This window comes from Vidua chalybeata, chromosome Z (genome assembly GCF_026979565.1).
Source record: "Vidua chalybeata isolate OUT-0048 chromosome Z, bVidCha1 merged haplotype, whole genome shotgun sequence".
NCBI lineage: Eukaryota > Metazoa > Chordata > Aves > Passeriformes > Viduidae > Vidua > Vidua chalybeata.
Window position 1 is genome coordinate 37,196,723 of NC_071570.1, and position 25,736 is coordinate 37,222,458.

A 25,736-nucleotide genomic window follows, 5' to 3' on the forward strand; every position below is an offset into this window, starting at 1 on the left:
TTCTAATAATAGAAATGAGTAGTAAGAAGGAGGAAGAAAGCAACATCAGAAGCAGAATCCACTGAAAAAGTTCAAATATTTAAATAATACTAATTCTTCAGTTCCAAGACTAATTTTGAATTCATTAACAATATATTTAAAGTAAATAAATAAATATTCTATATAATAGGACAGTCACGGAAATACAATGCCCCGTTAAGTAATTTTTTCTTTTACCTTTCAAAGTGGAATGTACTTTATGTAACTTACAGAAAAAGATCTTGTCAGTCCTTTGTTATTCACGTGATTAAAATAGATGCCAAGGACATATAAAAAAGCAAACTATATGATTGCTGAAATGAAAAAGTGTAACAGTGAATGTATAGTGTTAAAATGCTATTTTTAGGAGAATAAAAACAACAGTAAGTCTTTTTTAACATTGTAATCAGTTTTGAATGCTGAAGCAACATTCCTATTGGCTAAATTACTCTATTTTGCCATTCCATGGAAGCAGAGGTATCTCTATTCATACACACTGCAGACTGGAAAGAACACAGCACATGATGAACAGATAGCACAATTTCAATTTTCCATAGTTGTGAATAAAAGAGCAAAGATGGTATTTTCTTGTATCTTGCTTTTAATTTTCATTTTACCTGATATTTTTAAGCTTTTAAATGATTTAATTCCCGGAATCTACTTTCTTTAACAGTTCAGACTTGCTATGTGTAAGGATTTCAATAATATAGCCAAAAATGTGATTTTTTTGTTTCTTACTGTTTTTAAATAGGATCAAAAGCTTGTATGGATATTCTGCCTTTGATTTACAGGCTATCATTTTTTTATAAATCAGTGAAAATTAGTCAAACAACAGGTTCAAACTAAACCACAATAAGCTGCTATTTAATCAAGATAAATGTCTTGCCTTTTTTTACTAAACACCTCCCAAGCAGATACACAGACAAATGCTTTTCATACCACTGAAACACTGAAAGAAATACCTTTTTATCTGAAGTCAAAGCTTCCAAGTCAGTGTTTCTTAGCTTGCTCTGTAAATGTTTCTCACTTTCTGTCCCATAAAAGTCTCCTATCCTATCCCACCTCCCTTCAAATTATTTAAGCCTGTGATTTCCAAGTTCCTAGAGACTCAACGACAGATTTTAAGCCTGTTATCTTTGTAGTTACATTGCACTAGAAGCAGAGGCAGACCTCTTCAAGCATGATTTGTGTGAAACACGTTAGAGTGGGCCAGTTTTCATGAAGCAGAGTATCCATGGTTTTAAAATCCTGACTATGAAGAATCTTACTTTGGGTATTAAAAAAAAAAAAAAAAGAAGATACAAAAGCCCGAATTACTTGCAGAAGTAAATGTCAACAAGTTTCAAGTCAGTACAGGTCTTCATTTACAGGTCTTCATCAGAGTAGAAAGCACTACTGAAAGATAGTTTTAATTATTATACATATTAATACATCTTAAAATGATGAGTTTGCTGGTATTTGTTTTATTTTGCTCTGAGCTATCCCCAAAGCTTCAGAGACCATAAGAGATCAACAACAACACTAGCAACATATTTAATCTTTCAAAAAGATGTATACTTCAGTTTTCTCTCAGAAGAGGTAGGCCATATAGTGAAATAGATGAAAGTTTGTCAGCAATTTTCCAGGTGACCAGTGCAATTCATAAACAATTTTGCTCCTTTAATAAAAAATCTGATTTGATTTAATCATGTTGATAGAAACATTAATTGCGCCTTACTGGAATGCTCTTTAAAAATCTTGACATTTTTACTAAAATTTCTTCCCTTCTTTGAAGATGATGTAATGTAACATCTTCCACCTTTGTGTGAGTAATATCTTCCATGTTTTTTGTGAGGTTTATGTCTTCCTATCCAGGATGTGGATTTGTCTTTTTTTTTTCATGCTTGCTAATACCAGTGATTTTGGAAGGGGCAGATTACCATCTTCATACACAGGATGCAGGACTGCAAAAACTTAACAGGCCTTGGTGGCTGTTTGTTTTCTCCTCCCCCTTTTTCACATATTGTTCAAATTAGACTCAACATCTCCCCCAAGGTCAACCATATGATCACATTTCCCCAGTCAAATCCCACCTCAAGAGCTATTCCTATTGCAAAAAGTGAGTCAGCAAAATTTCCTTTATTTAAATACTTCAAAAATACTCACTCTTCAAGAAATTGTGGCCAAAGGATGAGTTTCTCATCATACTTGCTCTGGAAACTTTATAGACAGAAAGAGAAGGGAGGGCTATTATTAGTCGTTCCTTGAAGTTTTTCAAACCCAGCTGTTATAGAAGGGTTTGAGAAAGAACACAAGCTACAGAACCAGTGCTGACCCTCATAAGAATCCAAGGTGAACTGATAAAGTGAATCTGCCTCAATCATGGGTGTCCCTAGGCACTGTTTTTGACAGGTCCACCATATGAACTTCTACACAAGTATGAACAACTTTCACAAAAATGGGTAACACTGAAGGTGAAAAGACCACGTTTGTTCTAACAGCTCAAAATGGCTCAGAGAGATTTACAAGGTTCATTCATTCATCCATCCACACAAATGCTTCCTTACTGCCAACGCTAAGGTGTTTCTCCAAAGACAGGCTGGACATGATAATAGAAGATATCTATTGGATATTTGGATCATCTTCAAAGAATAAAAAATTATTGCCAAGAAATTAGATCTCCACGGCATGTTCAACTAAGGTGCACTGATTTTTTTTCTTGTGAACAACCCATTGCAAAAAGAGAGGCTCGTATCAGGGGCAGATGAAGCTGCCCAGGAGCCGGCTGCGAGGGATGTCGGGTCCCGGCGCGGAGCATTCAGCCGAACCATCGTCAAGGTCAGGGAGGTTCTGCTGAGGCCCAGGGCCACCAGCCGCCAGCCGGGGTTCCCCTCGAGCGCCATCCCAAGCACAGAAGCCCGGCCGGCGGCAGCCCCGCGCTCTCGGGGCGGGCTCTGCTGCCGGCCCCCAGCCCAGCCCGGCCCGGCCCGGGGCGCTGGGGCCCGGGGCCGAGGCGGTGCGTACCCGCCACGGCCGGGACGTGACGCCGCTCCGTCCCCAGACCCCTGCCGTACTCGGGGCGGGATCGCCCACCGAGTGCCCGGGCCGAGCCCGGCGGTGCCGTCCGGCCGCGCTCGGTGCCGGCCCCGAGGGCTCTCACGCCGCGCCGCGGGAAGGCGGCGGGGACTCGGCGGGGCGGGGGGAGGCGGTGCCAGGCGGGCGGGGCCCGGGCTCGGCGAGGCTGTGGCGGTGGCGGTGGCCGTGGCCGGGACTGGGCGAGTTGGAACGAGAGGCGGCGGCGGTACAGCTGCGGCGGCAGCATGGCTTCGTCGCAAGGGAAGAACGAGCTGCTTTTCGCCGACTGGATGGCAGCGCTGCCTGACAGCCTGCACAGCACCCCGCTCACCAACCTGGCCATCCCCGGTGGGTGCTCCCGGCTGCCCGCCCCGCGGCCACCCTGCGCCGGGAAGGCGAAGCGCTCGGCGCGGTTCAGCGCCCCACGCCGCTGGCGAGGCGGCGCGCCCCGGCCGTGCTGCCGCGCGGCTCCGCGGAGATCTCTTTCTGCGCTGCCGCGGGGGTCCGTGCCTGTCCCTTACCGCGCTGCCTTGCACTGCCTGTGGGAGTGGGTGGGAGCGAGCGGGGCAGGTGCGGGCAGAGGCGGCGGCGGGACGCGGCTCCGGCGGCTCCGCGCTGTGAGCGGCTGTGGGGCGGCGGGTGCGGAGTGCGTGGCGGTACCTGGTGTCGGGGAGGGAAGGGAGCCTGTTCCTGTACCGCCGGACTGGCGTAACAGCCCGAGCAGTAAACCTCGCTTAGGATCTAAATGCCACATACTGCCCTTTCCCCCTAAACTTGTGTGGCGAGGTCGGTCGGAGCGGGGACGAACGCAGGGCTGCGGCTGCGGGAGGGGAGGCAGGCTGCGGCAGTGTGCGGTTTCATGTCATGTCGCTGTCAGAAAACGCTCGATCTCAACACAGTTTTAAATAAGATGAGGGATAGCAGGTGATGATGTTCAGACTACGAACTCTTTCCTGTCCTGTCTCAGTATTTTTTTTTTTTTTTGTAAGATATTAAGTATGGTTGTAGACTTAGGCAAAATACATGTCAGAATGCAAACCAGTAATTGTTTCAAATCATCTAGGGTTTGAGGGAGCACCTCAAGGGTTTGCAAGACCTCTTTACCAGCATCCTTCCTCTCTAAGGTGTCTAACTGGAATGAGATTTCAGAGATGCTGAAGCTCTAATGTCTTTTAAGCTTCTTATGAGAAATGTTCACTTCTTGCAAGTTTCACGTACTAGGTGCTTGTGTTACACCAGTTTTTATAATACTAAAGATACTTTAGGACAATATAATAGCAACTGATATTTGGGAGAATGTATTTTCTATAGTTTCATTTAGACACAGGTATGCCCTTCTAAAATTAAGTGTCTCTTAGTTTCTTACAGTTTACACAAGCTATATCTAGCATTTTACTTGCTACACTCAGTGTTGCTGTTGGTTGAATATATCCTGTATAAAATTGTATCCCTCCGAGGCATAGGAACCCAGCATCTGCAATTCTTCCATCATATTCTGTTGGAGCTGTAAAAATCTTCCAGTGTAATAACTTTTCATTAATCCACAAACTGTGAAATGCTCTTATGGAATATTGGCATGAGGAGACATTATTCTCTTTTGGATGTGTGGTGGTTTTTCAGGTTAAATGTATTGTTTTAGAGACTTTTTCCACGTTTGAGGAGATATGATGAAACTTAACTTGCATCCAGATGCAAAAAATTGCCTTTGCTATGCATCACCATTAAGTGATGTCCTTTACCAAAGGAATCATCATGAGGCTGTTACTGGTACATCTATCTCACCAAGATCTCTCTTACTTTCTTACAACATCTTTCTAAAAACTGTCCACAGTTTTGCGAAGTGGACATTTCTTAGAGCTTTGGCAGTAATAATCCAAGTTTTCAGACCTTGTTAACATGTTTAAATTAAAAACAAACAAACAAACCAATTTACAGTGGGCTGTGCTGGTTAATCCCAATATAGCAATTAGCAGTGGGCAAGTTCTGCAGGCTGTAAGTGCAAAGACTGAGCCCTTACATTGGCAGAACTATTTTGTTCATGTAACAGCAATGCACACAGACTTGCTTTTTGTGAAATTAGCAAAAAAATTTATATGATTTGAGTGGCATAGTGTTAAGACCTTTGAAATTTGTCCTTCTGTTAGTGTAAATTGACACAGACCTCTTATCTGCCTGTCTCACTTTTAAAATGCCAGGTTCGGCAAAGAGAGTCTTATGGGGAGGGTGGCAATATAGTTTGTGTGAATTTGTCAGCTAGGGAGCATGGTACACAGACTATAGGTATCAGTACAGATTAAGCACTATCTTTTTACAGTAGATTTATTATTATATTCAACATACAGTATGGACATGCACAATTTTAAGGAAAAGGGCTAACATGGGATTGATTTCATCCTTTAAGAAGAAATAACCTTTCAGACATTCATAAAATTTATATGAAAGTTTTCTCCCATAAGTCTACAGATGAGCATTAATAATATGTGCATAGTAGTTGTTAGCACATGCTAGTATTCAAGTAGTTAATGCAAGGAATGGATGTAATCCAAACCTTCATATGTCAAACCTTCGTAGTGTTAACTTGTAAATTTGTCACTTTTTTGAAGTTAGTGTTTAAGTATTAAAGTATTCATAGCATTTTACATACATTGGTTTTTTTTCTCCTTACCAGAAGAAGTTTTTTTTTTTTTTTTTTTTTTTTTTCCCCAGCAGGATTTAAACTTCTCTTGCAGAGTACAAATACTGATTTTTATCTTATATCAGCTGGATGAAATTCAGTTCTGGAGCCAGAGTCCAACAATGCTAATGTTGAAGAAAACAAACTATTAGCTTGAAAATCTTAGAATGAATTTTCCATTACAAAGTGTGTTCCAGTGTATTAGGGGAGAAGTGTTGTTTTAAAAATCATTAGTACATTTCTCATTGTCTAGAAGGAGTGCTTGGAACTGAGGTGATGCACTCAGTTGTGTTTGCACAGACATGCTTGGATCATTTTAGCTGTTGAAAAGAGAAGCACAAGCCCATAATACTCTGTCATGATTGTATTTATATTATATTCCTGAAGGAATTTTCTGTTCATAATATGTTTAAAAATGTTGCTCACACCCTTTTATTTTTCAGTTGCTAATCGTATGCAGGTACAAATTTATACTATTTACCACCTCTTATACTTTTGTAAATAACAAATCTGTGCTGGATTTTTCTAGTATTTCAGTAAGTTCATCTATTCATTTAATTCTTCACAGTTCAAGCTGGGTCCTTTTGTTTTCCCAACTGCAGGAACCCTCTAGATGAGACAGAAATCTCTAATACAGCATATGCCAGCTTTGTCTGTCAGAAACTTTTCTGTTTTAATTTCTTCCAAATATGATGATGAAGCATTTTCTATGAGTTTTTCATCTTTCTTTGAGCTGACTATGTCTGTGTTCTCTTATGCTGCAAGTGGCAGATTTTCCTCAAGTGATAATGGTAGAAAATAACAGTATACACTCCTCAGAAATAAAATGATCTGTTAGTTTCCAGAAAATGCCACATAAATTTAATCTTCTATTGCTATGATGATTAGAATAATGAAAGGATATATTCTTAGGACTTTGGGAAAAAGGTGTACATCTTCTAGTGCTTGCAGACTGCCTCTTGTGTTAAAGGATCTGCCTGGCTAAACTCTCAACAATTTGTCTAAGAAAAAGGTGGAGGACTGTGGGTTATAGTCTTTGGCGGAAGGATATCTTTCAGTAGTTGATAAAATATGGCTTTGTCAGTGCCTGTGCCTCTTTGACCAGGATAAGAAATAGGTTTTTGGAGGCATTGCATGTTTATAGGACTAAAATCTTCATGCTCCCAAACTGAGGCTGAAAGGTGAGGTATGGAGAGGCTGTGTATTCTGCTGTGTCAATGCACCTTCCTTAATCTGAGCTGATCATATCATTTCTATGCAGTGCAGTAAATAGACATCAGTAGGCAGCATTTCCTTATGAATTTTTCCACTTACTGATCAATAAACTTTCTCACTGACAGTCTTTAAATATATGTCTAGGTTAATATCAGAGTCTTTGTACAAATAATTTGTGCAATCATTGTTGCCTTTTCCCCTGGTGCTAATATTCCAAGACTCTGAGAAGTCCATGAGAATAATTTATGATGGAAAAGAGTATTTTCTTCCATAAGTAACTCATCCCTCCACCAAAACTGGTACTAGCCCAAGATCTGCGGTATGAGCAATCTTGATGCATTCTAGGTCCATGTCTGTAAAATGTGGGTAAAACCTTCTGAATGAATTTAAGACCTAGAATATCTCTTGAGTGCATAACTTTCCAGAGCTGTGATTCCTCAGGCTTTTGTTTCATAGGAGAGTTTCTGATTTCCTTGTGCAGATCAAACCTCTGACCTCAGCATGTGTTCTTGTTGCACGAAGATGCAATATGAACAATAGAATTCTTGTGAAAAGTAGTTTCCCAGGATCTCATTGGCTTCTGTGGTTTTTCAGATGGGATTTTTTTTTTGACATGTAAATTTTTTTGTCCATCAACTGGAAAGCAATTGCTAGACACAGCATAGCTAGCTTGGCTCACCTCAAATAAGAAGCAAGTTGTCAGGTGGAATTTTTTAATACTACCCATCTTTAGAAAAAGGCTCTGAAACTTGAAAATTCTATTTACCACTATCATAATACTTTGCAAAGAAAGAGCAAGACCTCATAGGGAGTTATTTTACAATAAGGAGGATGTGTGGTAGTGTCAAATGTCAAAGATGTATTAGGATGTTGAAGACGGTATGGGGAGACTTGGGAGAAGAAAGTTAATGCAACTGGAATATTTTATCCTTTTTTGTGAACAGTAGCACTGCTGTGTTAACAGGTCTGTTTCAAATATTTTAACTTCCATTGTAACAGCTTGCAAATGTTCAAGTGATACTTTTTTTCTTGGACAGACATTCCCCGTTCTCAGCCCTCTGGGGAAATTCTTTCATCTTAAAAAAGGCTAGAAGTTCTTCCTTTTGGTTATGTAGACACACAGCATTTTCACTGTTTAAATGTTATTAGGAAATCCTTTAATTTTGATCTTGAATAGCCAATGATTTGGATTTGGCTTAAGAGTGAAGGGTGATTGTCTTTGAGACGCAGGATCTGTTTCACTCTTGTCTGTCTGCTCCCTGTCAGCAGAGTACCTCTGCTTCACTTGCCTGGGTCAAATTCTGTACAAAATTAGCCTTGCCTAAAACTTTAAACTGATGAAGCAGGTAAACTTATAAATAAAAGTGTAATGCAAGCCGCCCATTAGCTTTTGACATGTATATGTACCTAGAAGACTTCTTTCTTTTCCACTGTGCCTTGCACTCAATTTTCAGTGATTTTTCTACCAGAAGTAAGTACCTTATGCTTTCTTTTTTTTTTTCAGATCAGAAAATGAGCAAATATCCTTATAACTTTTCTTTAGGATAGCTCTTTTTTAATTTGTTGATGATCTTTTTACATCAATCACTTTCATCCACAAAACATTTTCTCACTGGCCTTGCACGTGCTAATGTGTCATTTCCAACCCTTTCAGAAATATTTCTGTGTGATACAGTTTCCTGTGGCATTCACCATTAATTTGTGCTGCTGTGACATGTTTCTAGCACACACAAAATAAAGCTGTTTGTTTACTCATACTCCCGTAAAAATCAAGCAGTTCAAACCCTTTGGTTACTCGCCCATATGCTACCGGAGGTAATTCGAAACTGCCTTTGCTTGGTTTCCCAACAGTGGCTGTTTATTAATCCAGCAATCTCTGTCCACTGTGTCTCCTGTGGCTCAGTTCCAGCAGAACTGCCTTCTCCAACCTGCCTTGCATCCTACCACTGTGGCAGGTGTGGCAGAGGGAACAGCTTTGTTGCCATCTGGAATTATTTCTGTCTTTCCAACTCAATGAACTGCTGGGGTTTTTAATCTCTTGTGTGAAAATTTCTTGACTGTTCTGTGTATCCAAACTGCCCTTACCTTCTGACAGTCTTTAACTTTGTGTTTGATGTGTGTTTTATGTTTGATCATTTCCTATGGTTCTTACTGTACTGCAACTTGAACTCTTGTCTTTCATGCAAGATGGATCTTGCTTTGAAGATGCTCAACTGTGACATTCACTCAACTGTGTAAGTAGTTTAAAATGCAGATCCTAGGTAGAGAAAGTTAGGCAGACTGTAACTTTAAACCCCCTAAGAGTGCTGTGCAGTATCTTCTACTGCTCTGGATAGAAATAATAATTAAACTGCTCACAACTTTTTAGAAATTAATTGTATATAATTCATAAGCAGCATTCAGATTTAGTAGACAGATTTGTGTTTAACCATTCTATTCTTCAAAGAGCAGCCAGTTCCAGGGAGAATAGCTTTCATTCCCGTCTTATATCCTTTCTTCAAAGTACATTCAAATTATAGGTATTTAATTTGTGAACAGATCTCCTTGTGCAATCCCTACAATATAGCCCTTGGGACACTGCAACCAATATAATTGGCAAGAAATGTGGTTCAGAATCTGAAGGTTTGGATTTTAATCTAAATTTTGCAAAGTTGAATGGTTTTTCATTTGACCTACTGTAGCAAACCTTGGTTTAATTTTTCCATTATTTTCAATAGCTATATAGTGTCAGCTAATAATGATACATAAAGGCTGAATTATATAATTTCATTTTAGAAAGTCCAGGTTTCTATTTTTCTGTCTATTTTAACACCATCCCAGTTTTCACCATAATCTAATTGAAAACAAATTGCTAAAACAGTTTTCAGATGCTTTGCCATCTTTTAAAATGGTGTCTCTCTCAATATTAAATAAAGTTAATCTTTGGCTCATCCAGTCTCTTACCTGGTTAGCTTATATGCCTCATGCTTAAATACTTAAGTGTTTCAACTGTGAAAATAAATGTTGCAGAATACTGAAAAAAGATGGAGGATGTAAAGAAGAAATGGATTTCCTTTATTTTGGTACCAGGCTTTGCTCCCTTCTGTCTATGTCACTTAGGATGTTTCAGATGATTGGAGATATGTGACATGTACTGCTGCCATCAAGGCAAAAACCCATCCATGAAGTCTACTGCATTATGAATTTTGCTTGTAATTTAAAAAAGCCAGGATAAAGGGCACTGAACTAATCTAGCCTTTAATAAATTCTGTAGCCGTTTTTTTAACAAAACAAACTCCAGTGAGATGAATAGTATACTTCAAGCTTTAGCTTGTTGTCATGCTGTTGTCCATAGTAGTTTTGATTTTTAATAGAATCTTTTTTTAAATCCTATTAGACTATAGGCTACCCCAGACCGAGTCCCGCAGGGTAACCCTCAGTTGGTGGTCAACAGGTGCCTGGATAGCGTAATTAAAATCCCCACCAGGAAGACGGAAGGACTCTTGAGCTGCTGGAATCCAAGTGGATTTATTCAGAATTGATCGAAGGAGTGGGGAGGCAGAAATAGGAGCAGGCAGACAACCACACTCAAGGGAGGCAGATTCCGAGAGCCCCGAGGAAGGAGGGGCCAGAGTCTATAACTGGGGAGGGAAGGAGTAACTAGGGTACAAATGATCCAATGGGAAGAGGGTATAAGGGATGGGGTAACATAAACTGGGCCAATGAGGGAAAAGGGAAGGAGTGGTTTACAGAGGGAACCATTAGAAATAACGAGAACGGGGAACTTTCCAGAACTTGGGGAGATGACAACCATAAACTGACAGGTGATGGGCACGTGCTCATTTGCACTGGGGGGCAGAGGACTCTGGGGAAATGCCTTATGTTAAATGACTCTAGTTTCCCATGGCATTCCCACACTGTCCTTCCCATGGGCACATCCTACATTAGACACATGGCTTTTATTTATACATTGGCAGCCATGCAGTTTGGTTTTATAATTATGAAAGCTTGCTCAACTGGGATTTAAGTGAGAGTAAGAAAAATGTAGAAGAGTTACATGTAGTGCTATGCAATCAAATTTATGCTTTAGAGCCTCAAAGGTTATTAGTTTGTTAGCTTTCCTAAATCCTGCTGTTAGAACTTGGACCTTAAAAATGCATATTTCAAAAACACATGCTTCAGGCTAGTCTGGGTGTTCACACCAAAACCAAATGGCATGTTTGTACCTCTCCTGAACCAGCATGTGACTGGAACTGTCTTCTGGTGTTTCACTTAGATACCTGCCACTAAAATGTGGAAGAGATATGGAAAAGTTTGACACATTTTCATTAACTGTGAAGCTGCTGAATGATCTTAAGACAGCTGTTAGAAATCTTAAGACACCTGCTAGTAATCTCTGCCATGTTTTCTGATTTGTCATCTGGGTCTGGTAATCTCAAGGAGACCACTGATACAGAGGCTGGCCTTGCTCTTAGGAGGAGAGCTGGGTTAGGAAATCTGCTCAGTGGGTTGTGGAAAATTTCACTGATGCCTAGGCTGTGCTTTGGAAGAAAAGGTGTTTGTTTTATACTGCAAAGCTCACAAAAACCTTTGATGGAATGCTGCTTTCCATCCATTGGGCATGCTACCCAAAAGTGCTTTGTCAATGGGGAAGTTTGAGCAGGTGCTCATTCTAGGTGCTACCACAGGAATCCCAAGAGATTTGCTATTTTATGATTAGTCTTCTTTCTTTCTGTTGAAACTCTCAAATTTTGTGGGACTGTTCTTATTGTGTAGATAATGTCCACAAATACTGTATGAGAAGCCATGCAAGCTGAGGTAGTGGTGTCTCTTGTATTTCATGTGTGAGGATGTGTATTCCCATCATGTGATCCAAAAATAGGAGACACTTGGATGGATTTCCTCAGACTTGAAGTGCCTGCATCTCCAAAGGGGCTCATCTGTGTGTGGTGGGCAGATCAGAAGATCACTTTGAAGCTGCTGCAGGAGGCACCTGCCAGTTGCTTTTTCCATTGCTGGAAATCAATTAAGATAGTGTTGGCACTCTGCATGCTACCATGGTAGGAGTAATTACCTTGGGGTAGGAGTTTACCCTGGGGTAAACAGGCTGGATGAAGCTGGTTTTGGACAGAAATTCCCCAGTTAACCTAAGCCACGTAAAGGGAGAGGATATTAATTGGAAGAGGCAAAGATCTAGCTTGGACACTTGAGTAGCAGATGCTGTCTTTGACTGCGTTCATCTGAATCCTCATTGCACTAAAAAAAAAAAAATCACTTTTAGGGGGTTGCATCAGTATTTTTTTTTTTTTTTTTTTTTTTTTTTTTTTTTTTTTTTTTTTTGTATAGACAACCTGTATATTTAAATTCAGGACACTTAGACCATGTGAATCCAAACTTGGAATTGTCTGGTTTGGGCCATGTTTGTGTGTTTGTTTGGTTTGTTTTGTTTTTAATGCTTTAACTTTTCCTCCACCTTGTATAGTTATCTCACCATTTCCATGGTTGAAGTGAAACTTTGAAACTGAATATGGAAATACTCAGTTTTGATGAACTGTAATCTGCAAAGCCTTGCTCTATTGGAGTTCTGCCTTCCTCTGCTTCTGGTGCAAAACTGACAGCCATTCTTCTTTCAAGTAGGAGAGATCACCTCAAAACAGGTGCTGTCCAGGATGGGAATGGGGAACACATGTCTAGACATGCCTCAAGGCTTATCTAGGAGTGCAGGCTCTTGCTGTGAGTGGGAGCTGGTCTCATGCCGTTAGCCAAGTGTTATTTAGTGCATGTGCCGAGTGAGTGTTTTGAGAAACATTTTATAAGTTGACAATACATAAGGAGAAAACAAGCCAGCTTCAGTAATTTTTGGATGTAGCTGTATAATGGGGAGAGAAGCCAAAGGACACTGTGAAGGACATGAACAGCACATGTACAAATGAATGCTGTTGCTTCTGGTGTGCATTAGGCAGGATTTCCTTTAGAAATTACAGTGTGGAATATGGAGAAAACTGGGATTTCTAAGACCAATTTTAATGAACTGGCTAGCAATGCGTCAGACTCTCTTTACTGAAAATAGTGCATTAACCATTAAAATCAATACTGACTTCTTGGAGAGCTTAGGATGATGTGGTGATGGCGGTGCTGCAAAGAAATGGTTGGCTTTTGTGCCATTATGTATTTGGCCTTGTCACATCCTCTTGCCCTGTAGGGGTTGGAAAAAGTCACTGTAAGGTTGGGTGATCTGGTCCGTGTTGGGATTTCAGTTCCTAGTTGCTTATTATATGCTTTGTTCACGACAATTCTGACTGTTTCCTTTGAGGCTGCATCCTTCACAAAATCAAGAGTAATCTCTGCTATCAGAAAGTGACTTCAGTTTTGGAGGAGAACCCTGTTTTGTGTCTGGATTGAAACAGGGTTAAACTGGGTGAAGGTGGAGGTCTAGGGTCAGGGAGAAGTGCTGTGCTGAAGGGAGATCAAAGGTACAGTAAGTTCAGTGCCCTGGCTTTGGTATCATCTCTGATCTATATCATGGAAAAGGCTCAAGGACAAGGCGAGAATAAAGGCATATTCCCCCCTACACTTTTACTCTTCTGGCCTGTGTACTTTTCAGAACTGTATTTTTACCTTTTTTCAGCATGGCTCTCCCAGATATGCTAAGAGAGATAAGGTTTCTTAATCTTCAAGCCATCTGTCTTAGGCTGTGAATTACCTTGAATTTTCCCATGAAGAAGTAAGGTGATGGTGTTTGGTTGTAATGTTTAGGTTTTATTAATTGGTTTTGTATTTCAAAAGGTATTCAGAAGTGCTGATAAAAAAATTAAATTCCTTGGAAGCAGCTTCTCCAAGTCAAGTGAGAGATAATGCCTTTTCATTTTGAAAATGCTATTGTCTACAAGAGCATACTGTTCTTGCAACACAGAAGCCAAGAAGCAAAATGCAGTCCCTTTTACATCTCACTTTCCATCAGGTGTTACTTCAGCTCTGTCTTAAGAGTGGGATACAGGCCAGAAATAGTAAGGGGATATGTAAAACTAATAAAGACATGGAGAAGTATTCTAATTGGAAATGACACTTGAAAGTAAGTGGGGATAGGATAACATGCCTGTTTTTCTGCCTGCTAGATTAAAACAGTGCTCACAAGTTACTATGTAAGACAAAATAATGTGTTTTAAAAATTTGCACAAACTTACAGACAAACCAGGAAGGATCCAGGATGAGAGAAGGGAATGACTGTGTTTAAAGTGAACTTTTTTCTTAAGTTCTACTCAGTTCATGGTTCAGGTGCTCTTTTTTCCTTTGGATTAATTTTCAGCAGTTTATTGGATAACAGGATTCACTCACTGAGAGGTGAAATTTTAACATGAATCTGAGTCTGGTTTTCCACTGCCTTATACCATGTGTAAATGCAGATCTGTATGAAATGTCACTCAATCAGAGCAGAAACTGTATTTTTACTTTGTGCACTATGCAGGGTGGAACTGAGTGTGCCTCAGTTAGCCCTTGATGAATAAATTGCTCTGAACAGCTGAAGAAAGCGATGCTGACTACATGATGAGCTTAAATATGGCCCTCTAAAATACCCATTGTAAAGCATTTGTCAGAAAGAAAAGTACCAGCTTGTGTTGCTTATAGTCTTTAAGTGAACCATTATTAAATAGCTACATTAAAGAAAATACAATCTATCTTCAGAGTGAAAAAATCACAAGATTTACAGTTCAGCTTTATAAAAAATTCCATTGTCTTTGCTTATGATCTAAATATAAGCCACGGAACAACAAGAGAAAAGCAGGTTTGGGGATTTTACCTATTGCATTGCAAAGTCAGCTGACACATACACTGTGATGACTAATGGTGCTAGATCAAACCCTTATGTACAGAAGAGGAGGAAATAGCATATAGTCTAATTGATTATTTTGAGGCTGAAATGCCACTAAGTAATATTTTGGGTTTTGTCTGTATTTTAATGGTGTTTGAGGTAGCAGGCCTTTCACAGACTTGCTCCTTTTTACTGTAGAAAACATGGTGTAGTAACATTTATTTGTAATAATATGCTTTAATATTTAGACCAAAGTATTTCAAAGACAAGCTAGCTTATTTTCAAAGTCTCAACGTATCTTTTAAGATGTTGATATTATTGAAGCCTGGAGAACTCTTGGATCAAGAGTAAGTAAAGGTTGAAATTTCTGGGTTTTGTCTCACAGTGCAGATGTAGTGATTTTTGTCCCTGGAATTATTATGGAATTGAGATAGGCATTGAAACAGAAAACACTCTTCAAGAAAGGTCTTTAAAATTTGGGTTATTTAAGGCTGCATACAGTTGTTTCATAACAGCAATATTGCTCTGTCTTCTGAAGCCCTGGAACACCAAGATTCATCATACCTCTTTTGAACAGCTTCTTCCAAAAGACCAATCCTCTTCCTTTGGTCTCTGATCTAGGCTGGATTTTCATATTGCATTTGTGTGTGATGGCTTGAAAACAGGTAGTTTAAATTATGCTGGGGAGAACAGAAGAGTAGCTGTCAAAAACACTGCATGGATTTCTGTATTGCATAGAAGATAAGGATTTATGGAGTTTTTAATATCTGGACTGGGCACTGAGAAGAGTAGTAGAGCTGGAGATTCTTGAGACAAATGATCAGACATGGTGACTTTGACATTAGTCCTGCCAAGCAGATAGAGCTCTATACCAGCATGTGAAAACACTAGTGACTGGCGGTGGGGCTGGTCTAGGACATGGCTTCTCACTTCTGGCTTTTGCTAATGCTTGAGCCAAAGATATAGGCTTAAAGCTTGTCTGAAAGAAATGGTCAGAGCATGGAAGCTGTGTGCATGTTTTAACCATCTCCATAGCCTCCATATTAAACACAAATTATAAAGGATTCATTTTCTCTATTATGACAGGATGTTTTGCATGTTTTGATGACAGGAAAACGAAATTACTTGATTAAAATAAGGGATGCTGAGGCAGGAATAGAAAATGAACCTTTGTCTTATAGATCTTAATTTAGTGACTTGACCTTTAAGCCATGCATTTTCCCAGGCATGGAGGAGAAAGAGGTATACGAAGCTTCTCATGACAGCAGACGTGTCAGGTTTTTGTGTCTTGTACATGAGATTTGTTGCTTTGCACTATGTCATACCAACAAGGAAAGGAAACATTTTTTCACAGAAAAGCCACACATGCATCAAATGTGATGGCATACAGAGCACTGCATTGCATCACCCACCTCTGAAGTGGTCTCTGAAAAGAAGGCCCCATCAGAGGTGAAAACAGGCTGTAAGTGGTTTGGCAGATCTCCATGGATTAGAGGGTGAGCAGGAGATAAGGTTTCTGGCCTCACTTGAGAATCAATTAAAGGGTTACAGCAGCTTCAGCTAAATGGGAGGTTTGCAAGCTCTGCAGAGCAAGGGAGGACAGTTAGCAGCACATTCTGACTTACATTAGGGGTTGGGTGTGCTGTCTAGGAGCACTGCCTCAACACTGCACTGGATGTTCCCTAGCAGCATCTGGCAGCACTTCTTCCCCTTTCAGTCTAGGAACCACAGGCAACTGGTTTTATCTGTGTCCTTCAGTCACCTGTGTAAAGAACCAAAGTGTGGGATTGTTTCCTGATGTGAAGGTTGTTAAGCAAGTTGCATATTGCTGTAATCTTGGAGCAAAAAGTGGGAGAGAGGCAAGGTGTGAGCATTTGGAAGCCTCATAAGCATTGCCTGAAAGCACGAAGGTACCGTGCTCCCAAAGTGATGCAAGAGAGAGAAAAAAGTGAAAAAAAAAAAAAAAAAAAAGAAAAGAAAGAAAGAAATATTCTGAAGGCTGGAAGGATGCAGATGAGCCATTTAGGTTACTACCCTAAATCTTTGCCTGGAGATTAGGGGGTGCCAGATTTAGCTCCATCTCTTTGCAAAACATTGCTTCAGAAAGCATCTAGAGCATAGCCCAGGAGTCTTTTGTTGGCTGATTTTGCTTTGAAGACTTCAGCAAAAATTAAGGAAAATGTGTGCTCAGAAAGAAGAGACACAGGTATTAATTACACAGCTGTTGGGGAAAATAAGTGAAATTTACAGTAACAAGGTCCACATTTTACTACCAAATAACAGGATATACCCAGACATTTCACCAGCTGCTAAGTTTTTTGTGGGTTCTGAAAAGACTATGTTACTTCTGCTGTTCTTATGTGTGTTCCAAAAATATGCATTACTGCAATACCCCTATCTAGTAAATTCTGTACTCAGCACTCCTGTTTGGAGAGAACTGTGCATATACCATTGCAGTCCAGGCCTCACTTTAAAAAAATGTGAATGTGAGAGAATTTGCTGTGAAGTTTGAGAAAAGTGAATGATAAACCATGGAGGTAAAAGGTTTCTGCAAGCTCACAGCAGAATGGGGATGTGTTCTGACAATTTGGTACTGTGATCAAACAACGTTGCAGTATTGAAATACTTTATGAGTGCCAAGCTAGGATGTTTAAAGTGAAAGCTGTTGACAAAATTTTTTTATAGCTGTAAATTTTTTATAGCTTTAATTTCAATCAGAATATCAAATTACTGAAGCCCTAAAAGGGTGCTTGCCAGTAGGCTTATGCCTACTGTTACTTCCTGCTGCTCTTCTTGGCAGTGAATTCACGATGACTTCAGAAAAATAAGCTTCAAGGAATTTCTTTGGGGATAAAGAGCTAGGCTGATTAATGACTTTGTCAAAGCAATAGGTTAAAACTTCTTTACAGTTGTCCTGCTGTGTGTGATACTTCCTAAAAATCCAAAATAAATCTTGGATTTATTTGCATCCAGTCAATCTGAATGGCTTGCTGGTGAAAGCAGCGCTGAACCGATAAAATTGGGTACTGAACAGGCACTTCTTCATTGCTGCAATGTTTGGGTCCTGTTTAATTTAATTTTTTTTTTCACTAACAACCTAGCTGAGAACAAGCTCATTATTGAAATATACAAGGAATACTAATGTAAAAAAGCACACAAGAAAAGTGGCCTGTATTGCATCACAAAGAAATAGACTTGATTTGGATAAAAATAAACTGAATGTCAGGGTTTCTTTTTTTAAGGGGGATTTAAAACATGTTAAATTCAGGAAGAGACTTGGAGGATGGCAGAGGCTAGGATTATGGCAGGTGAGGCAGCTAGGAAGAAATCACCACTGCTGTTGTTAGCCACTCTCTGGGTTTGAAAAGACAGGTGTCTGTTAAGGAAGGCAGGAGCCCCTCTTGAAATGGAAAATGTAAACCCCCTCCCTCCAAATTACTATAATTTTGAAATTAAGGGCCTCTCAAGCAAAGATGTGACAGTAGGAATAACAGTTCTTTATTAGGGAAAAAAAAAAAAAAAAAAAAAAAAAAAAAAAAAAAAAAGCAGTAATACAAAACAACACTGACAGAGTCAGAATACAGCCTGATACCCTGTGGGTCAGGGTGTTGGTAGCAGTCTGATTCAATGTTGGCTGCAGCCTTCCTGGAGTTATAGATGCAGTTCTGTTGAAATAATGATCTTGTAGAAAGGGTGCTGTTTTCCTCTGAAGGTCCAGTGGTGATATAGATGGGCCTGGTCATCTTTTGAGAATCTAGTGGAAAAGAAAGCTGGTCCTCTGGTATTCCAGTGGGAAAAGGCTGCATGTGGTGTTCAAAATGTCAGATTATATCCATGTAGGAATGCTTGGCTCCTCCCCCTGGGTGGAGCATCTCACAGTGGGATGATGTGATTTTATCAGTCATGCAGTGACACTCAATGGCCCATTAACAGAAGATATTTCCCTGGAGAGAGGATTGGTTGTGGAAGAAATAAAGAAAACTGCCGCACCTGGTTTTAACAGGTGTCCCAATTAACAGAAGATGACTGCCCCACATTTAACAGATGGCAATAGAATACACACCCCTGGCCACATCTTGCATTTCCAACCTAAGACAGCCACATGCTCAGAACCATGATGGTTAATGAAGAGGGGGAGAGTCTGGTGTGGCTGAAAATGAGATGCAGTATTCACAGACTCAGCTGAGTTGGGAGGGACTGGCAAGGCCCTGCATAGGACCATCTCTAAGAATCACATGCTATACTGCATGTGGATAATGTCAGATAGATCTTAGGAGCACTGGTCATCATTTGCTGCAGCTGATGCACCTGTCTGTTGCAGGTTGGCAAGATGTTGGTAAAGTTTACTCATGAGGGAACTCTCCACAAAACACTTCCAGAAACTTCTTAAGAGATGAAAAGTGTTCATCCATGCCTTGTTGATTTCTCTTGAATTGAGATTACTTTCTGGAAGAAAGCATTTAGAAGAAATAGTTCAGAGAATAGCAATTAAGATGCATTTATATTTCTTCATCAGGGACAAGTTTGGAAGGGTATTGTAAATTTAGAGAATTTGCTGCTAATCCAAACTATGGGTGATTTACCACAACTGTTACTGTATAAACTTGATGCTATGAATGCCTTGGTAAATGGTTTTCCCATACCATATGAGAAGCCTGGGCAGGCACTGGAAGACTGAATTTTTTTTACGTGACATGATTTGTTCCCTGAGCTCTTCTCTGCAGGGGGCATCTTAAGCTCTGTCAAAATGCAGTACTCTTTTATAGTGAAGTTTTGTTGCCGAGCTGTGGGGGCTTTGCAGCCTCTCGGCGCGAATGCTCGGATAGCTGGAAATTGTGGTGGTCCACCAGAAGAACGGGAGGGACACTCGGAACTCTGAAATCCTGCTCGTTTATTGAAGGGATCGCAGATGGGGCAGAGAGGGAGACAACGAAGCAGAAGGGAGGCAGGCTCCGAGAGCCCAGAGGGGCAGGGTAAAGGATCTTTTAACTGTGGGAAGGTAGGAGGGTCCAGGGTACAAGGGACCAACAGGGAAAGGGCTAGAGAGTGGGGACATACAACATCAACCAATGAGGGAAGGGGAAAGGAGTGGTTTTGGTGGAGGAACCAATGGGGAAACATGGAACAGAGAAGATTCTAGACTAAAAGGCAGACTGAACAATAACTGACAGGGCAGGGGGAGGATACAATTCTCTTACAAGGGGTGGGGAACTCATACAACTGCTGTTTCCCATGGCAACCCTAGGTTGCCTTCCCCAACCCCTCCTCCTACATTTTGTGATGAGTAGCTCTGGTAAAGAGCCAACATCTGTGACCTTGGAGCCTGTGTCTAAGTTTTTGTGTGTGTGTCAGAATCTGAACCAATTGAATTACAGCCTGATGATTATGCAGAAGTCACTACTTAACAAACAGCAAATTTTGGATCCTTTTTCTCTTACCAGTGAGGTCTTTTACATGAACCAGCCTACTGATAGAACTGTTTATACCATGAGAAGCCTTTTCTTAACTGGAGGATGACAACTTCCAGTTGGGCCTTAATTAATCATTGGTGTAAATCAGTGACAAGTAAATTTATATTCTAGTTATTTGCTGGAGTGAAAGCACATTTTATCCTAGAAGAAAATGTAAAGCATGGAAGACACAGGGACATATATTAACAATTAAAAGTAATGCTACTTTTCAATATACAGTGATACCTGTCCCTGACCCATGGGACACACCTGAGCACATACTGTATCAGGCAGTTCCCTTGCTGTTGTCTGTAGCTCACTTCCAGTCAGATTTTAGCTAGGCTGGCTCAACTATAATTTTTGGGTACTGCCTACACTGTTGTTGTTCTCTGGCAGCATTTCATCCTTAACCTCTGCAAGATCCAGACAGAAAATTTGATCTCTCCATGAGTTGTTCTGGGGTGCTAGTCACGTTTTGTGTTGTAGAAATAGTTCCATAAGATGAAGATAAACGAAAGGTCTGGTGATGTGGAAAAAATTACTAGTGTCTCCGTCTCTGAAGCCTTTCCTGTAATATGCACTGAAAGAGAATTCCTGTTACTTTAAATTTGCAGAGTTTCTGAATATGTGTGTTAAAATGCTGGAGTACGTATTGGGGAGTCCACTTGATACCAAATTATCATCTTCTTTTTTAGGCAGTGATGCTGACTTTCTGAGCTGTCCTTGTATCTGCAAATGAAAGAAAGAACCAAGCCAAAACCCCACAATCACCACAATATTTGTTACTCTGTTCATTCTGCTTGAACAGCCCTTCCACCCTTAATGCAATCCTCTTTTTACTCTCATAAGGCATTATGTCTTTCGAAGTGTGTTCGAAGTCCAGGTATGTGATAGTGTCATTCTGTATAAAAGTATGTTCTTGCCTATGCTGTGCTCCATAATCACAGTTCTCTGGTTGTCTAGGAAGAGGGTATTGCTGTTTAGTAGGTTAAAGGTGAATTCCAAAGCCTCAAGAAGAGCAGACAATGAGGAATTGCTTATCCCAGCTAAAGGGAAGAGGAGGAAGCTGGCAATACCAGAAGAAGATGCTGAGATCTTTGCCCTGCCTGTGCATTTCAGTCTCTGTATCCTTGGATGTCAGTTGAAGATGATGTCCCGTAACTTATTCCATGAGATGTTCTTTTAGAGCTTTTAATGACACATTTTATTCTGATACTAGAAATTATGAAATCCTGAAGAGACCATTTGCTACATCAAGACCATGAAGAAAGTTGGTGTTAGAGACCCTGTGAGAGTCATATTTTTGATGGAGCTGTCTCTTCCTACAGGGTATGAAAATGTTTCTGAGTCTGATTAAAGAATATGAGCAATGATTTTTCAGAATGGCTTTCTGGTAAGATTATAACTATCACAGCATACTCTGGGGGTAGTCAAGAAGTGAAATATAAATGTCATTTTTCTCTGAATATATTCAGCTTGAAATTAAACTGAATGTTTTTACTGATGAGACTGCTAGAGCAACTGATAGATTGAGAAATCTGTTAAAAGTGAGATCAGAGTTCTTTCCAGAAAAAGCACTCCATTTTAGCATGAGGTTTCAGAGTTGCTGTAGAGTCTATTGAATTGAATTATTCCATGGCTTGAACTGATTTCTTCCATGCAAGGCAACAGTCCAGCATCAATAACCATTACTTACTCTGGCCTTAGAGGTAAAGCAACCTTGATCTGAAATGCCCTTACTGTTGTTGTCCATTTTCCAGTAAATGCTGTATTGTGAGGAAAAAAACTTGGAAGCTAACAAATGTGTTTCCTCATCTGCAGTTGATGAAGACAGTGAAAAAGGAAAACTCCATTTGGGATGGATTGGAGGCATTCTCTCATTCAAAAATGGAAAGTTTTACTTCAGTCATCGAAAGTGTATTATTTCAATCATTGCAAGCTGTATCAAACTCAAAGTATTTTTTTCAAACTGAAATGTTATGTTTAAAGTGACATGTAAATAGCAGTATTGCCATCTCCCCATTGTCCTGCTCTCCAGAAGTGACCGTATGCAGAGTTACAGGGAAGAGCAGGGATAGATCTGCTAGCTGTTTTGTATACCCTTGCAGTTATGTCAGCTACAAAAACTAACATAAACTTTGCTTTTCTTTTACTGAAACACTTCTAAGTATTTTGTTGGTGCTGAATGGAGAAATGCATGCTTTTTCAGGACCATGAGAAATGTCCATCTAGTTCTGTTCAGAAAGTCTCTCAGGTCATCCTCTAAGGGTTTTTATTCTGTGACTTTTTCCATACCTTGAGTGTTTTCTACCTTGTGTCTGGGTCATTTTATAAATACTGTATTTATTGTAAAGGATTCATTTATGGGGAGCTGAATGCCCCTGTACAGAATGCTGTATTTTACTGAAACTACACATATTAAGGTTTCTATTTGAAAGCTTCCCTTTCTGTGATGTCTGAAATACAGATTTTTTTAAATTTTGTTTTTAACTGCTTATGTTACATATATCATTTTTTTGTGAATATGGAGTTAGATCAGAAACAGGAATTGTGGGATGAAAACTCCTGGCAAAGAGCCAAGATAAGCTGGAAATACACAAGAATTAAAGTATCCGGCCTTCAGTGTTTTAAAGTGACTTTTGTGGAGCTAGTTGTTGCAATCTATGTTTGTTGAACAGTCTATTCTAATATGATGTTGGTGTGAATCTATAGATATTGTCTGTTAATCCCCTTGAGTTTTTCTGTTCTGTAAACCAGCCATGTAAAATTTTTATTTTCCTGTAAAATACTACCTTTAGGGCACTCTTGAGTAGTAGAATGTGTAAGTTTAGATTGATATTTGAACACACATAAAAAATTAATGTTATTTCTTAGCGAATTAAATTATATAGGAAATATTTTATGAAATGGACATGTTATGTTAATTTAGGTCTAACAAAAGTAAGCCTTTTTCTGTTACCTACATGTCCTGGAAAGTATGGTAGTCTCAGCACTTTGCAGAGATTTCTGTTGGAAACCAAACCATTATCACTATTTTTTATTAAATAAATAAAATTTTTAAAAATTCTTCAAGAAACAGAGGCTACCTCTGGCAAGGTTTTGAAAGGGATATTTCACCGCAATGCCAATTCTGCTGTCTGCTTCAGGAATATCACCTGGATGACTAAACAATTGCTTCACCTGTACATGCCCTGAAGCACTGAATAATTTTTTGGCTTTTAGGAATAGAAATTACATTTTTAGGAGCCAGAAGTAGGCAGTGATATCTGAAAATATTCACTTAGACATTATATAGAGAATATGTAGGCTGGGACAATATTACTCTCCAAACTGAACAAGAAATAGTAGTTGTGGAATAGTTAATCAAGGATATTTAATCATGGCTTCAACAATTTCTTATAACTATTTTTTTTCCCTTCATAGTTATTAGACTTAATTATTTGCTTTACATAACAGATAGTGTAATCACATTGACTTGTAGTATTTTTGTTTTCCTTACTCTTACTGTCTTTTCACCTTAGTTGTGATTTTTTCCTCTTCAATATTTTAAAAATTAAACTTTTATTTTGTAGCATTGGAATTAGGTACTTTATCTTCTAATCCTTTTTTGGAAGAAAAAAATAATGTTTGTTAAGGGTTTTTCTTTGGATTTTTACATTCCTTGCAGCAGAGTAAGATGTCAAATATGGACTCTTTAGAATGAATTTATAAATATAGACTGCAGTGGGGTAGATTGGGTTAGAAAGAACAAGGTATAGCAATAAGGAAACACATTGTTTTCGGCAATACTTTGTATTCAGTTTTTCTATCTAAAGTATAATACTTTCATCATCAAAATTGCTTAGGTAGAGTTTTGTTCTCAAGATGTTTTATAGAAGCTTAAATTCTAAATGCTTACCCATATGCTCAAAACAGGAAAAGTCAGAATGTGAATAGGGTGCAGTGTGGCTGTGACCCTGGTTCAGTAGCTTACAAACATTTGGGAGGTAGTAAATTAAAATTACAAAAAGGTCCTTCTTGACTGCACTGACCAAGTGAACTTCCCTGAACCCTTGCCTAACATTTCTTAACACAAAGCAATTATGTGTGGGACAACAATTAGCGAGAGTTTACTCACCACTGCTCATAGGAGAATAAATTGATGAATCTGACTGATAAATAGCCTGCAAAGTTCAGACAGTACTATTAGTCCCAGCCAAATTCACTGTTTCAAAGCAAATTGTGGACTAAGATACATAATATGAATAGAAAATCCTATGACTGGAGTGTGAACATCTGAGTTTTAACATAATGAATAAAAACATACAAGCCGTATGAAGACAGGGAACCTTTTTGGTAGGTGGTCAACGGAAGAGTAAAGTTAATGAAAACATTTTTAATTCCCTGTTTATGACTAGCACTGGCATCAGAAGAAACAAATATCTATATATACTTTCAGGGTTCCACATGTTTAGTATCAAGTGAATATTAACAAAATGCAAATATTTTTCTGTGATGCTTGATGTATTTAACAAGTGCTTTTGGGGATTTTGTCTGACTTACTCAGGTAACATGGGTATATGATATTAGTTTCATGGGAACCAATAAAACTTCTAATTTGAATTTCTAAATGCATCTGGAATTCATGAAAACATGCTCTCAAGAAGTCAGAGTTAGGTCACTGCTGAGGTCCATGTACATGTTGTCCTAAGCAGACCCATTTGAATCTTAAGTAAACACATGTGGGCTTCCCTGTGGACAGAAGTTTTTATGTTTTTAAGACATTTTAAAAGTGACTCCATTCTTGACCATGTTCAGGGTGCTTCCCTCTTCCTAATGCAGGGCAGACTACTGTCTGTCTCAGTCTGGATGTCTTGCTGATTTCACCATGTGTTCTTTAAATTCCTGGAAAGGACAGTGAGTGGGATTAGAATGTAACAAATTATTGCAAGGATCTATCCCAGCTTTTTGAGGGTGTCTGTACATTTTGCAGGGGTACTCTTTAGGCTGACATTCAAAGGAGTCCTGCAAACATTTTAATTCATATATATATAAATACATATGTATGTAGGAAGATTATTTTTTATTTGTGTGAATGTGTTTGTGTATATCTATATATATATTTACATATCTATATATTTACATATGCATGTGTGTGTATGTAATTTATTAATTCATGGCTTTTTCCAGCTGTTGAGTTAGGCTTTCACCTTTAGTGATCTGCTCTGTTAATTATCCTCTGTGTACAGCTCTTTAGGGTAAAGAGGTTAAAACACAGTATGGCTTTTCTTCTCAAAGTTCATCACTACTTAATTGATACATTGGAGCTGGCAGTATTTGGTGTCCTTACCCTTGTCAGACACCAGCTGTGCCACTGATTTGAGAGGTGGTTATTAAAAGTACCAGAAGGATTAACCTTCTCTTCCCCAAATATTGTAGCCAGCTAACACAGAGCTTTGTAGCTAACTTATCTCCTTGAATCTTAGTGAAAGGACTAGTATCAGTCATGCCCGGGCTTCAAGACAACTCATTCACTTTTACTGCAAAGAGATGCTTC

At 39.4% G+C, this 25,736-nt stretch overlaps 1 protein-coding gene across 2 annotated transcripts in view; it reads left to right on the forward strand.

The window, feature by feature from the left end:
* The first annotated feature begins 3,317 nt into the window (after positions 1 to 3,317).
* The window catches only part of PLCXD3 (phosphatidylinositol specific phospholipase C X domain containing 3), a 75,336-nt gene continuing 52,917 nt past the window's right edge, over positions 3,318 to 25,736 (forward strand). Inside the window, exons 1-4 of one of the 2 annotated variants that reach the window (XM_053932318.1) lie at positions 3,318 to 3,424; positions 10,381 to 10,394; positions 17,911 to 17,921; positions 19,708 to 19,723. In XM_053932318.1, coding sequence (XP_053788293.1) covers positions 3,318 to 3,424; positions 10,381 to 10,394; positions 17,911 to 17,921; positions 19,708 to 19,723 — 148 coding nt within the window. The remainder of the gene's footprint in view (positions 3,425 to 10,380; positions 10,395 to 17,910; positions 17,922 to 19,707; positions 19,724 to 25,736) is intronic. The other variant, XM_053932319.1, reaches the window with a different exon arrangement.